We start from the raw sequence: 15666 nt of genomic DNA on the forward strand, positions 1-15666 counted from the left end.
CATTTCCCACGTACAGGTGACACTTTTTTCCGGGCTTAGAGGCATTATTCAAGGTTCTACAGATCTCTTCATTCTTCACGCCTGGCTGTGACCAAATCGTCGTGATATTGCTCCTCCCATAATTGCTGGACTCAACTTTGAGCAATCCAGTGGTCCTGGTCTTCCATACAATCTGCCACCTCTTGTCGTTTATTATGTCCTCCAGTTCCTCCATATCTGCTGGTCTTCCTTCATCCGAGCTCTCGTTAGACGAAGATTCCTCCCTATCCTCTTCCTCCGCCAAATTCTGTTCTTCTTCCTCTCCCGGTGCCCACTCCCGCAAGAATTGTCTAGACGGTTCTCCAGCCTCCTCTTCTACTGCATTTACAGTAATTGCTCGAGACAACCAATCGGCTACGACATTTTCTTTTCCTGGCTTATAGATTATTTCTATGTTATATTGTGCCAGGAGCTCCTTCCAACGCGTAATCCTAGCCGAAGATTCCTTCAACTTCCCCACCCATTGAAGAGGCCTATGGTCAGTGTGTATCCTAAATCTTCTGCCAAATACATAGGGCCTAAAGTGGTCAACAGCCCATACTATTCCCAAGAGCTCTCGTTCCAGTGCGCTGTATCTGGCCTCCGTCTCAGTTAAGCGCCTACTGGCATATGCCACTGGGCGATCTCCCCCTTTACCATCCTGAGACAACACCGCTCCCAATGCATACTCACTCGCATCTGTGGTGATAGTGAATTGCCGAGTGAAGTCTGGAAAAGCAAGCACCGGCTCCTGCTGCAGCTTCTCCATGCACCGCCTTATATTGTCTTCCACCAGCGGAGTGATGATCACCTTCCTGCCTTTCTTCAGAAGGTTGTTGAGTGGGACGAGGTACTCAGCCATTTCTGGAACAAATCTCCGGTAATAATTTAATGTTCCCAGCAACCTCCGAACTCCCTTCACATCCCTAGGCACTGTCATCTTCCGTATAGCTGCGACTTTCTCTGCGTCGGGTTTAACTCCTTCCCTGGAAATCGTGTGGCCCAAAAAATTAATTTGCTCCTGCCCCAACGATGATTTATCTGCCGATAATTTGAGTCCAAATTGCCTGATTCTCTGGAATACGCTGTGTAGATGTTGAACATGTTCGTCTTCATTTTTACTGAACACTAGCAGATCATCCATATAGACCTGACAAACAGATTCGTCAATTCCTCTTAAAAATTCGTCCATTAGGCGCTGAAAAGTTATGGGAGCATTTTTGAGTCCAAATGGCATTCTTGTAAATTCGTAGTGGCCCCTCTCGAAAGTGAATGCCGTCTTATGTTGATCCTTAGGGTGCATTTTGATCTGATGATATCCGGCCTTCAAGTCCAATGTGCTGAATACCGTTGACCCACTCAGCCTGTCCAAAATATCTTCAAATCTAGGGATCGGATACTTCTCGTCTATAGTATTCTCGTTGAGCTTCCTATAATCTATTACTACCCTGTACTTTTCGTTAATTTCACCAGGCACGCTCTTCTTTTTTACCGCCCACAATGGACTATTGTACGGGGATGTACTATCGATAATTATTCCCTGGCGTTTTAAACTTTGAAGCTCTTCCCTGATGTGGTGACGTAGCGCCTGCGGGTATCTCCTCTCTTTCACATAAGTGACCTTGTCTTGTTTCAGTGTGATCTCATGTACCGTCTTCCCTGTTGCCCCGAGCATGTCTCCTTCTTTAAAAAAAATATCTTCATATTCCCTCTTAAGCCTCTGCCTCCAGTTCTCGGCCTGATTAATGGCTCCGACTCGTGCGCCCTCAGTTTTCTTCTGTCGATGACATTTGAACATTTTACCCCCTAACATAATTCTCCAATTTCCCCTGATATTCTTAACCAAAACACCCACCTTCCCTAGCAGGTCACACCCCACAATCACTTTGTATTCCCTCGGCATACTCCCTACAATATGTACCGGCAAGTTTACTCTACTAAATCCCCACCGGGTCAAACTTATCTCTACCTCCCCCTCTACCACACAAGGGCCACCCAGGGTGATTAATTTACAATAACATTTCTGAATCTTGGTCATCTTATCTCCATCACACAGCTTTTGCAAGGCTTCTCGGCACATGATGGTGTTGGAACTGCCGGTGTCCACCAGGCACCTCACTCCAGCTATCTCTATTATAGGCAGACCGCCGCTCTTTTCTCTCACATTATAATTTAGCAGTGTGCGGTCGCCTCTCCGCTGACAACCCCTTCAGATGTCTCGCGTCTTCCTCTCTCCGGTCCCTCGTCTCCATTCTCCTCCATTCCCTCGCTTCCATCCTCTTGTTTCTACCTTCTCCTCTTGACTACCTCGGTTCCTTGGGTCCTCGACTTCTTCTTCGGTCTCTGATGCTCCTGATGCTTGCGTAGATTCATCTGAAGATCTACTGAACCTACGGTGGCTTCTCCGTATCTGTTGGGCGTTGATCTCCATTGGTTCGCCCCGGCCCACATCTCTTCTTCGGTACAAATATGGGCACTGTTTGGCTATGTGCCCCTCATTGCCACATTCAAAGCACCTCGTGCGCGGGCAATGCGCCACTAAATGTCCAATTTTACCACATCCGTGACACTTGCGGTCCTCCCGCCGACTATTGTTTCTGGGTTTAACTAGGCTTCTTCTATTTTCTTGGTCCATAGCTCTCTCTCTTCTACCATTCCCATGTTCTCTTCTTCTCCAAGGGTTGGGCATGTTTCTTGGCCGTTGGTATTCTATCCGAGTCCACCCTGGTTCTTCTACTTCCATTCGGGCCTCTACCTCTCTAGCGCTCGCTTCTATGAGATCTTGGGCTATTTCCACAAACGAGCGCTCTCTCGGAAATCCTTCCTTCTTCCCTAGCTCTTTTGCCAATTGTATCTTTAGCACCAGTGATAAGAAATGCATCCGGCCCTGTACCTCAATTGTTTCCATCATTTCGCTCAGTTTATCTTGAATTCTGTTAAAGCGAGCCAGGAGTTCCGCGGCATATTGCCCACTAGACTGTTTTGGTTTCTTTGTCTCTCGGATCATCATGAATATGTCTTCCTCTGGGGCCCACCGTCCTCCTCCAAACGCCTTCTTTAATCTTTCCTTGATAACTCTCCAAGGGGTCTCTTCGTCAGCCTGAATTTGATTAAGAATACTTCTTTTTACACGGCAGACTACCGCTGCTTTCAGTGCTTTTGCATCCTCGCTGTCTAGTAGATCCTCCGACATCTTCGCTTCTATTCGTCCTATCAGGCGTTCGCCCCCTTTTAAAAAATGATTTAATTCTCCGGTCTCTCCGGTGAATTTTTCTAGGTCAGATATCGGGCAGTTGCCGTACGGACCTTGATCCATTCTAGCGTTGTGGCATGATATTGCGCTAAAGAGACTTCTGGTAATGGTTGCATCACCTGCGGAGGTGGGTTGGCACCTGCTAAAGCTTGGTTGACTGCAGCTTGAGGTTGGTTGTTTTGGTTCATATTCTCTAGGTTCAGAACTGCTTTTCTCACTAATCCTTTACTGGTCATAAGTCAAAGAGAACAATGAATAAAAAAAATTTTCTTTTAGACTGAAAATTAATCCGGTATCTAAAGTTCCCGGGTTTCGGCACCAGTTAAGTATTGGCGAAAGCACAATGTCAAAAAAGAGAAGAAGGAATAAGATCTACCTCGCTTGAACTGCTGTAAAATACTGGCTTTATTGTATTCGGTACATCTCTTATATACGTTCGATCAGCTGATCCCCTCAGTCAGCTGATATCGAAATAACAGCTGACTCATACCGTAGCTTATATATATATATAGGGTTTTGCGATTTTTTAAAAATAAACAATCCAATTACCATGTAAAGATAAACACAATTTATTTATCAGAACCAATACGTGATATCTCATATTGTTTATATGATAATGATATATTGATTATTTTTTAAAACTAAATGGAATATTATTTTATTTTATTACTTATTTATACTATATTTGTTTCTACGGAATAACCCTATAAAAACTAGAGCCTATACCCAAATGTAGCATTATTATACATATCACTAAATCAATGGTATTTTTTTTTTTTTTTTTGACGTCCAAAGTCTCTTGAATAATAACATAAAAATCGGAGATAACAATGTAAAAGACAACATTAATACTATAATTAAAATCTAAAATTATCAACTAAAATACATAAAGTATTATTAATATTCTGTGGCAAAAAAACTTTATACAATTAACTAACCTAAATATAAAATCTAGTCATTTGATTAACACGATTATGTTAAATTATAACAAGAGTATTTATTTATCAAGTCGCCCAGTATCTATAATTTGACAACCTAAGAATGAAATAATACAATTTCTTTTATATCATCCGTCATTTCTGTTTAAAATATACCTGTCCAATTAACATTTTGCTTAAACTAAAAAAAATATATTAGAGGATAAATGATTAAACTAATAATCTATTCTGTCTCTCTCTCATTCACTCTTCCCTCCTTCACTTCCCCACCGTTAACAATTTATACTTTATAAGCATTGTGGTTTTAAATATATAGTAACCTATTAGTGAGTGAATGGGTCATTACAAGTCCGAACGAATTCCCCGGTTTTATTATTTAAAAAGTATTAGAAATATAATTGTGCCATAGTCAGCACTTCGGTTGCGAGGCTGTGCTTGATTCTTCACAGCCTGGATGGCATACCACTTTTATTTATAATAATCATTAGTTATCAAATTACTTTATAGTCATACTCATGGGATCGTTTGGCAAAGTGACCTCAATCAATGATGAATATTCAGAATATAGAATGAATCTTGATCGAAAGATTTAAAATTCGGAAACGTTTTATGTTTATATATTTTACAGGAAGAGTATTCTTCACTACCAAGGGAGAGAGGAATAGTGTTTACCTGGAGTAAGCCAAAAACAAGCTCAAGAGTTTCCAAAAATAGAATTCTATTTCCAAGCGTGGCAAATCAAATATTTAGGATGAATATTTGATAAACAGTTTTCTTGGGCCTGACAACTGACAAAGGTAACATGGCTCCACCAGGTATCCAGTTATTGATAAATAAAGATCCAATACATTATCGGCTGGTATATTTTTAGTACTCAGTACTTTTTTTTTTCCAAATATTAAACAAATATTCATTGTTATTATTATATTTTCCAGGTTATTCAATGAATAATTAAAAATCATATAAATTACATTATTACAATTAGCATTGGAAAACTTAACTGAAATTTTAAATTAATGAAGTAAATATAATTTATTCTGCTCTATCAAACACTCCTAATAAAAGATGATGGCGTTAGAAAATTCTGGATATAGGAATAAAATAATTGTACAATGCCAAAATGATATAAAATATAATCATTAATAATAAAATACAATAAATATTTCATAAATTCGATCTCTGCTCATTCAAAAGCTTTGGAGCTTTAAACAAAATAAATGAGTTAGTACAGTTTAATATCTTAAAAACATCAGGGTCATAAAATATTTTTATGAGGTTTTAAAAGTTCTTATCTATGTACCTAAAACAATTGAGCAATAACACACCATAAAGTGGGTGGTACAGTGTTTAATGTCCTTTTATTCCTCAACCTAACGTATTTTAGGTTGCACTACTGTATTAACATTCATCACATTTTAGCCAAAACAGTCCTATATAAAAAATAAAGGCTAATTTCCGAATGACTGATATCTGTAGTGTAATTAATATCACAGCAGTAAGAAAGTATGACAGTGCTTGATTACCCGCTGATGTGACGATAACCTTGCGAACAGTTCAACTTGAATGGCTATAATAACAATTAGGTTGAATATTTCTTAATTTTATAGAACCATACAATGAGCTCATAAGTTGCGACAGTTCACTGTCAAGACTTCTACATATAGGGCATGTACAGTTAGTTGATTGTACTACGAAGTACCTAGCGGTTCCTGATAATACAGTAGTGTAACAGCAAATGTAATAGTTTACACGATGAAATCAATACTCCCGTCTAGTAAACCATTTTGAGCAGAAGTATATGTATCGTAACACCAGCGCCCCATGTGACCGAGGAAACAAAAGCACTTATACTCGCTAGCGAACCTTGGCCATTTGGCAGACATTTGTTTCTCGTCATCTATTTCTGCTAAAAAAAATGAGTGAGTAGAAACACTTTGAAGTGCCACCCGGAACAGAAATGGGGAGGGGGAAGATTAGGAATGAAGAGAGAATAACAGGGCCATGGAGTAAGTCTACCTATCAATACAATTCAACCATTATCATCAGCATCATTCAAGCATAGACCCATTATTCAAAATTAACTAGCACACCTGTTCTTTCGCCCACCCCCAATTCAACTGTAATTTATAGAATAGATTTCTCGTTTATATTAATTATGTTTTATTTATCACTATTATCACTACTATTTTATGCAGTCCACTGAAATCAAACCAACAATTCAAAAGTGAAGGGGTGCCTGGCATTAGGTTGAAGGCACGCTTCACACTACTTCCGTATGGTAAACTATTTGGGCAGAAGTATATAGTCAATACTACCGTACGGTAAACATGTTTGAGCAGAAGTATATATCAATACTCCCGTATGTTTTACCGTTTTGAGTAGAAGTATATAATCAATACTCCCGAATAGTAAACTATTTTCATCAAAAGTATATAATCAATACTCCTGTATGGTAAACCACTTTGAGCAAAAGTTTATAATCAATACTTTTATTCAGAGGATAAACATTTTTATCGGTGCTCAGTTTAAAAAGTATTTAAACCAATGTTTAGGCAACATAAGTAGTCATTCACTGTGGACAGACGAGACGACTTCAAACTGGTCGGTTGAAAAAAATCCGCCCTGCTACAACATAATCATGGCCATAAAAATGTTTATATAAACATAGTTTTACACTCATATATGTGAGATTGTCTATGTATTGAGAATATTGGGTTGAAAGGAAATTCAGTTTCAATGAATATATATCAGAAATATTAAAAATTAGTCATTCCTAACTTACAGGTAAGTGCTTTCACAATAGAGGGTCTCAAGCATAGAAACCCAGGTACTGATCCTGAATAAAATTGTAGGTTCCCTGGCGACATCGACCCAGCACTGTTACAGTACTGTTACATATTACCAAATGTAGGACCCGGGGTAGGTCGCACTTTTTTACGGTACACCTTTTCACTTAATTCTGACCCAAAAATAGAAGATCAAAGTATTCTGAACATCAAAAAGATTTTCAATTTTCCTAGGAGAAGTCTCAGATCCCTCTCCCAAAAGATGATCAGCTAATGATACGACTGGAAAGAAACACAAGGAAGCAGAGAGGACGAAACGAATGATAAGAACACAGCACAAAGCAGAGGAATTCCAGACTTAGAGGGCCTATCGTGTAAGTAGAGGGATCCCAGGGTAGCTGACTAGAGAGACCACCTTCCTGGAAGAAGAGAAGATATCCTAAGTAATGGTCAAGCTAGGCCAAGCAGGGGAAAACAGAGAAAACAGCTAGACGGAAACCAGCCAACACATTCAGATATCGTCAAATTATGACAGTACGATTCTGTTTTTCAACATCGTCAAATTCCGAGCGTCGATGAGGAAGGACCTACGTTGATGCTATCTCAAGGATTATCCCCACCTTAGATCACCTTTTCAGAGCTCAGTCTGCAAAGAGACCTAAGACTTGTTTTTCCACCGCTCCGTATATATGGGTGTATTGTATTATAAAAGTAATTGATTGATTGGGGAAGTTGGTCGGGAGAGCGGTGAGCAAAGAACAATATAAATAAAAAACAATATTTATTTTATGTCTACGATTCGACCTGAGTTTCTGGTCTTCATCAGGGCTAAAGAACAAAAGAGATAACACAACATTTAGAGAAACATAAAATTGAAAGGAGTAGTATACAAACAAATTTGGAGTTATACTAAATATTGAATTGAATCATAAATAATAAAAAAAAAATACATAATGAAGCCCGATTCGGGAAACCGGAAGCGGATTGGACGTAAGTTAGATCGTCAAGGAGACGCCAACGCAGCCCGACCAGGCGGATTAACCGCAACGGGAACGGCGAAAAACGACCAAGCAGGGGCCCAGACGACCGGAGGAGGAAATCGAAGCGGCGCTGTTACGAGTGCCACCGCACAGGTCACATTGCATCGCAATGTAAACTCACAAGGTGCTATGAGTGCGGCAGGCAAGGACACGTCGCAAGAGAGTGCCCGAGGCGCAATCACTGGCCAACCAGGAGAGAACCGTAGCCGGAACCGATGGAGGTCAATAACCAGGACTGGAGTGGGAGACGAGCCGGAGAGAGAAGTAGAAGACACTACACCAGCGACGAATCGTCGGGAGACAAGAGCATCCGATCTGAGCACAGTTGTCCGGCTACAGCGAGGCATGAGGTAAGCGGGGAGAACCCTTGGAGGGGAGGGCCGTCGGGAGTGGAGCTGGTGGGGGGACGCGGTAGCGGGCGGGGCAACCAACTGGTATCGATTTCCTTATCGATACAGGGAACACGAATTCAGTAATTAGTAGAAGAGCAGCGGAAAAATTAGGAGTCTGGAGAAATGCGAGTGCTCGATATCAACGGTCAATGGCAAATGTCGAACGCTGGGGGAAACTGTCCTCGACCTTAAGGAGCTCACCGGATACGAGTCCCAAATCGCGATTCACATCATCACTGAGTTAATGCCGGGATACGATCTGATCGTCGGATGCGACGTATTGAAGTCCTACACTTGCGATGGAAGTGCGCCAAGAAGATTGGAGGTACAGACTAAGGAAACTACACTACGCTATCACGACGGTGGAGAGTAAGGGGCGCATGGAGATCGGGGCCGTTGACTGCGTTACCGAGTCAGTTGAAGACTTAGTCCGACGGAACAGAGATCTTTTTATTGCGAGGGCAAGTCGCTACCAACCACTGGGAGAACGGTATACAGGATAAACCTGAAGGCGGGAATTCCGATCTGCGTGAAAAATCGGCGTTACCCGCAAGCTATGAGGGACATTATAGGGAAACAATTGGACGAGTTACTCGAACAGGGTATTATAAGGCACAGTAACTCTCCTTTTAATAGCCCTCTATGGGTGGTCGAAAAGAAGCAGTGCGGGCAGGGGAGCATAGGGAAAAATTATCGGGTTGTAGTGGATTACAGGAAGTTAAACGAGGCGACTAAAGATGAGTGGTACCCTCTTCCCCGAGTCGAGGAAATCCTAGATCGCCTCGAGGGGGCGACCGTTTTTAGCAGTTTGGACCTGAAGAGTGGGTATCACCAGGTACGGATAGCCGAGGAGGATACCGCAAAAACGGCCTTTTCAAGGGAGCGGGGACATTTTGAATTCGTCCGCATGCCGTTCGGATTAAAAGAGGCCCCACTCCCTTTCCAACGTCTGATGGACGAGATGCAACAGGGATTGGGCGAATCCTATTCACAGATTTATATGGACGACCTGATCGTCTTTAGCAAGAGAACCCAGAAGAATACGTGGAACACCTCAAACGCGTTTTCAATAGAATACGCGAGTTCGGCCTGAAACTATCGAGAGAAAAGTCCCAATTTGGGCTACGGGAGATTAGGTTTCTAGGGTACGTGGTTTCAAGGAACGGAGTGCAACCGGATCCAGAACGGGTTAAAGCCATCCAGGGAGCCCCATTGCCCAGAAACGCTCGCGGGATCAGACGATTTTTGGTGATGGTGAACTACTATCGCAAATTCATACCGGGAATAGCAGAACTCACTCAACCACTGACCGATATGCTGAGAAAAGGGTGACGATTTCAAATAGGACCGGACCAATTAACTAACATTAGGAGGTGCCGGGAGGTCTTGACCTCGCGTCCAGTGTTAGCGTTCCCCGACTTCAACAGAACGTTCAAGATCACCACAGACGCGAGCGAGGTCGCTATCGGAGCTCTCCTTTCCCAGAATTTCGAAGGCGGTGAAAAACCGATAGCATATGCAGGACGAAAATTAAATGATGCTGAACAGCGTTATAGTTCAATAGAACGAGAGCTTTTGGCGGTGGTATGGGCAGTGGAATACTTTAGACAGTACGAATACGGACGATGTTTTGAGTTGCTGACCGACCACAAACCCTTATTACATTTAGCGACACTCAAAGAATCTTCCGCGCGGGTATCACGCTGGAAAGAACGGTTGGCGTTCTACGACTTCAAAACAATTTACAAGAAGGGTGTCGAGAACGCAGTCGCGGATTGGTTGTCTCGAGATTTGGTGGTAAATGCGATTGAGATGGGGAAACCTCCGCAGAACCGTTAGCGCTACGATATCTCCGCGAATGGGCAGAAACCGGACCGGAAATCCCGTTAGTGCAAAGCGAAACTGAGTGAAACACAACATCAACGGACAGACCACAGGAACTCCCAGAAATAGACGACATTATTAATAGTAAAATACATCAAATCATTATAAGATCGAAAGAGGACCCCGGAATCGAAACCAGAGCGAGTACTTACGAAGGTCTCTCGACAATATTGGTTCGCGCACCTGCATCAATAGACGAAAACGCATTAGAAAATATATTCACGGAATTCGCCAACCCAGGGCGGAACTGCTACGTTCATGCCGGAAACAGGCTGATAACAGAGAAATTGAAACGGTTGTGGCGACAAGAGAGGATAGGGGTGGGGTATTCATTGACTAGGTGTCTTAAGCAAGTGGAAACAATCACTGAACCTGAAGCACAAACTGAGAATCGTCACCGAACACCATTCGGGCAAAACGAATCATCGAGGGATTGAGGAAACTCTTCACGCGATTAAATGATTATACTTTTAGAAGAACATGGGAAACACTGTACGGGATTGCATAGCGCGATGCGAGGTCTGCCAACGAGCGAAATACGAGCGACAACCACCGGTGGCAGAACAGGTAGTCACCCCGACCTCAATAGAACCTCTAAGATCAATACAGGTTGATATCTATTCTAACGAAGGTCAATCGTGGTTAACGGCGATCGATCCATTATATGCGTATTTGCGTATTTGCAATGGTATATCCGATCGAGGCCAAAACTCCTCGGGCAGTTTGGGAGAGTATCTTACAATGGTGTGCGTTCTACGGTGTTCCCGATGAAATCGTTTCTGATTGCGGGAGAGAGTTCGATAACAGCATAATCTGCGATGAGAGTAGAACATTGAACATTAACTGGCGCTTGAACACTCCACATCACAACAAAGGCAGGGGGCCGTGGAACGCCTACACAATACACCCGGAGAACATTTACGACTTCTCAAGTTAGGACGCAATCTTGACCCATTTGAAGCTATACCGCGTGCGATCATAGCCTACAATAATACGATTCATACAGCAACAGGACTATCCCCAGTTAAAATCATTTTCGGACATCGCCGACGGGATAGAGAGGACCTCATAACGGTCAACAATAACGACCTCCGAACCAAAATATCCCAAGCAAGGACAGAGCTCCGAGAAACATGGGCAAAAGTGAGGGAAAAATTAATACGTGAAAAGCAAATCAGGGTGGGTAAAGCGAATAACAGATCCATAGTCTATAAGAAGGGACCTCTGACATTGGGAACCGTAGTGTACAGGAAACTACGAACAGCTCGCACTAAAACAGCCGCGCGGTACGAGGGTCCGTACAAAGTCGTAACGATCCAGGAGAATAATTTATACACCGTCAGGGATGTAAACTACCCATTTCGCTCACGCACGGTACACATTGAGGAACTTCGAGTGTCTCACATGATACCTCTGAGCGAGCCGGACGGCAGTGCTCAACCTGGACCATTTCACAGCTAGAACTTTGTAATTGTATATATAGGTTAAGTTACAATGTTTCATTTTCTTTTCTGTACAGTGAGTACAAAGTGTATTTTTCTATATGGCAAAAGTGTATCAGTTCAGTTATCTTTTGTTTATTTTAGTTTCTCCAAACGAAGGAACTGGAGGGAGGGAGTTAGCTGTATATATTGCCTGTAAATTATAATAAAAACCTTGTACTATTAGGATTAAGTACCTTTAAGTTTATCAACAACCTGTACTTATATATACCAGAGAAGTCTGATAGTAAAGTTAGTTATTCAGTAGCTGTGTGTCGTCCCTTTTATATACTCTGCCCGAATCCCTTTTATTTTGAAGTTATATTGTCAGTCTAATCGTAAGTTATATATATAACTTATGAGTACTTAGACTGAAAGGCTTGAAGAAAAAGGAAAAGAGGGAACCGAATTAAACCGTACGCTTAATAGAAAGATATTGGTTTATTATCTCTGTGATGCTATAGACATTATTGAGGTTTATTCACACGAGGAATTAGGATTAGTGTTGTATACAGGCCTTGTCCAACCATAACTCCCCCCTACCAGTTTATGAACATGCCTCATAAACTCCAAAAAGATAACCACAACAAAATACAAAAAAAATAAAGACAAACTAAGCTATACAGAAAAACCCAAAACTAAAAAAATACACTTTTCATCAACTAAAATTAACTCTTGAACTATTTAAAAACTAATAAAACTAGTCACTGCGTTCTTCTTACCATATAACTTAGAAACGCTAACGATAAAATTTTTGTATGCAAAAAAAAACTTTTACATAGATGAGAAAACTCCAGATCCTATTGATTATTCATTATGGGGAACTTGAGTTGTTCTATGTGGACAGTCCTTCGTTTTTTTGGTTCTTTAATACTCTCTATTGTTACTATATTACGCTTTCTAATTATAATCACCCTGAATGGCCCCTCATACCTTTGCGGCTCCTTACCCCAGTTAGAGATTACTCTACGGTAAACCACTGTCCCTATACCAATTTTCCCAATAATGTCACGTACACTCTCGTTATGTCGCGCCATGCGTTTGGCTTTCTCCTTTTCGATTCTATCTCTCACCTTGTCCCACGTTGTTTCAGTGCCATTCCCGTTACCGACGATCTCCTCTCCGTCGATCACCGTGTTTCTATAATCGCGTTTGCGCCCTCTCAGTCCGAACAGAATTTCGAATGGAGCGAATCCCGTTACCGTATGCACGGAATGGTTATAGGCTGCTATAGCTCTTATCATCGCCTCGTCTGGTTCCAGGCCCTTATCTAGCTAGTACACCCGCAAGTGATCGCTTAACGTACTGTGGAGCCTCTATATCCCCCCCCCCTGCTCTTAGGGTGTCCTGGGGTGTTTAGAAGCCACCTTAACTCCAAAGCCTTCATTTCTTCTCTGACGTTGGCGTTATCGAACTCCTGTCCCGCATCAGACGATATCCTTTCCGGTACTTCATAGAACTGGAACCATAAACGCAGCGCTCCCAATACCGCCTCGGCCGATCTTTCTCGAATCTGATGTGCCATGGCCACTTTGCTAAAGAGGTCAATCACTGTAACCCACTTGTAGCCCCTCCAGGCGAAAGTGTCGATTTATAATTCTACTAACGGTGTGTTCGCCGTCGGTGTCTCCTCTTGTGTCGCCTTGGGTGGGTGTCGGTCGTATTTGGTGCTGAGGCTCAACTCACAGTTCCCGATTATCTCCTGAATCGTTTTCCGCATATTCCACAAGAAATATTTCCGTCGCAGGGATTGGTAGGTCTCAGTCAAGCCTCGGTGATTGGTCTTACCCTGGTGGTGTGCCAAGGTGACCTCCCTCTGCTGATCCCTGTCCTGGACGGTTTCCACCATTATTAGGCAACGAACGAAGTTATGATCCATTCCGATTTTCTCCAATCGCCAGAGGCGTTTTATCTTCTCCCAAACCACTCCATTCCCGACGTATAGATGGTATGTACCCATGCATCCAAACCGGGGCATCTTTCAGCGCTCGGCAGATCTCCTCATTCCTGACACGCGGTGCCGACCAAATAGTGGTGATCGAGGTCTTCCCATATTTAGCGAAGTCCATCTTCATGTATCCGGAAGTTCTTGTCTTCCAAATAATTTGGTGTGATTTATCGTTCACCACCTCCTTTAGCTCTTCCATCTCCTTTTGTCTTCCCTCAGTGCAGTTTTCGTTCTCGGATGATGGCTCATGGTCGTTACCCTTCGTGCTTTGCGTTTCTTCTTCCTCTGGCGTCCATTCTCGCAAAAACTGTCTCACCTCTCCTGACATCTGTGGTTGTTCTTCGTCTATTGCATTAACGGTGATCGCGCGGGATAACGAGTCAGCGACTACATTTTCTTTTCCAGGTTTGTACTGGATTACGATGTTGTACTGGTTGAGCAGTTCCTTCCATCTGGTGACCCTAGCTGAGGACTCTTTAAGCTTCCCAACCCATTGAAGCAGTCTGTGATATGTATGTACCCGGAATTCCCACCCGAAAACATAGGGGCGAAAATGTTCTACCGCCCACACAATACCTAACAGTTCTTGCTCAAGTGCGCTGTACTTTGTCTCAGCGTCTGTTAACCGCTTGCAAGCGTACGCCACCGGTCGCTCTCCACCCTCGCAATCCTGCGACAGTACCGCCCCCAACGCGTACTCACTTGCGTCCGTAGTGATGATAAATTGTACATTTTAAGTCCGTGAATGCCAACACCGGTTCCTTCTGAAGCACCTCCATGCATTTTCTAATGTTTTCCAGCATATCGGGCGTCACCTGTACCCTATTTCTTTTTTTCAGAAGGTTGTTGATGGATACCAGATACCTGGCCATTGCCGGTACGAATCGTCTATAGTAATTCAGAGCGCCCACCAATCTCCTAATTCCCTTAACATCCGTTGGGTCCATTTTCCTGATCGCTTCTACCTTATTTGCGTGTGTGTCCTAAAAAAATTATCTGGTTTCTCCCTAATATTGATTTTTCGCTCGATAACTTTAACCCAAATTTCCGGACCTGTTCGAACACCTTGCGCAAGTGGGACACATGTTCTTCCTCCGTTTTGCAAAAAACGAGCAGGTCGTCCATGTATACCTGGCACATGGACTCGTCGATTCCCCGTAAGAATTCGTCCATCAATCGTTGGAACGTAATTGGGGCATTCTTCAGTCCGAAGGGCATCCTAGTAAATTCACAATGCCCCCTTTCGAATGTTAAAGCTGTCTTGTGAAGATCTTCCGGGTTCATCTTGATTTGGTGGTAGCCGGCCTTCATATCTAGAGTACTAAAGATCGTTGCCCCACCCAGTCTATCTAAGATATCTTCTAGTCGCGGTATCGGGTATCTCTCGTCTACCGTGTTCTCATTAAGGCCCCGGTAATCAATTACTACCCTATATTTTTCTACCTTGTCTCCTGGTGTGCCCTTCTTCCGCACTGCCCATAGGGGACTGTTGTATGGGGAGGTACTATCTACGATGATACCCTGTTTTTTCAGATTATCTAACTCTTCCCGAATATGCTGTCTGAGCGCATGTGGATACTTCCTACCTTTTACGTAAGTAATTTTATCTTGTTTCAGGGGGAGTTACTGGGGGCGACCGTGTATTGTTTGTCCGGTCGCCCCCAGTAACTCTTCCTCTTTGAAGAAAATATCTGTATATTTGTCCTTTATTTCCTGTCTCCAATTCATCCCCCCTCCTTGGATCGCACCTATCCGTTTGGCTTCTGCCATTCGAAGCTCGCGACACCGATATCTCCTCTGCCCCAACCGAATCGTCTACAGGCCCTTGTTATTCCTAATCCCCGCACTTGCCTTTCCTAATAGATCGCAACCTATAATAGCCTGATATTCACGGGGCATTTTCTCCACGATATGAACCCTGTATAA

At 42.8% G+C, this 15666-nt stretch overlaps 1 protein-coding gene across 1 annotated transcript; it reads right to left on the reverse strand.

Annotated features, from left to right (window-relative positions):
* Positions 1–2227: 2227 nt before the first annotated feature.
* On the reverse strand, positions 2228–2653 carry LOC136796735 (uncharacterized). Its single transcript, XM_067051228.1, has one exon. The coding sequence runs from the start codon at positions 2651–2653 to the stop codon at positions 2228–2230; it is 426 nt and encodes a 141-aa protein (XP_066907329.1).
* Between the last annotated feature and the right edge of the window lie 13013 nt (positions 2654–15666).

This window comes from Halyomorpha halys, unplaced genomic scaffold (genome assembly GCF_000696795.3).
Source record: "Halyomorpha halys isolate HHAL.00 unplaced genomic scaffold, Hhal_1.1 Scaffold970.1, whole genome shotgun sequence".
Lineage (NCBI taxonomy): Eukaryota > Metazoa > Arthropoda > Insecta > Hemiptera > Pentatomidae > Halyomorpha > Halyomorpha halys.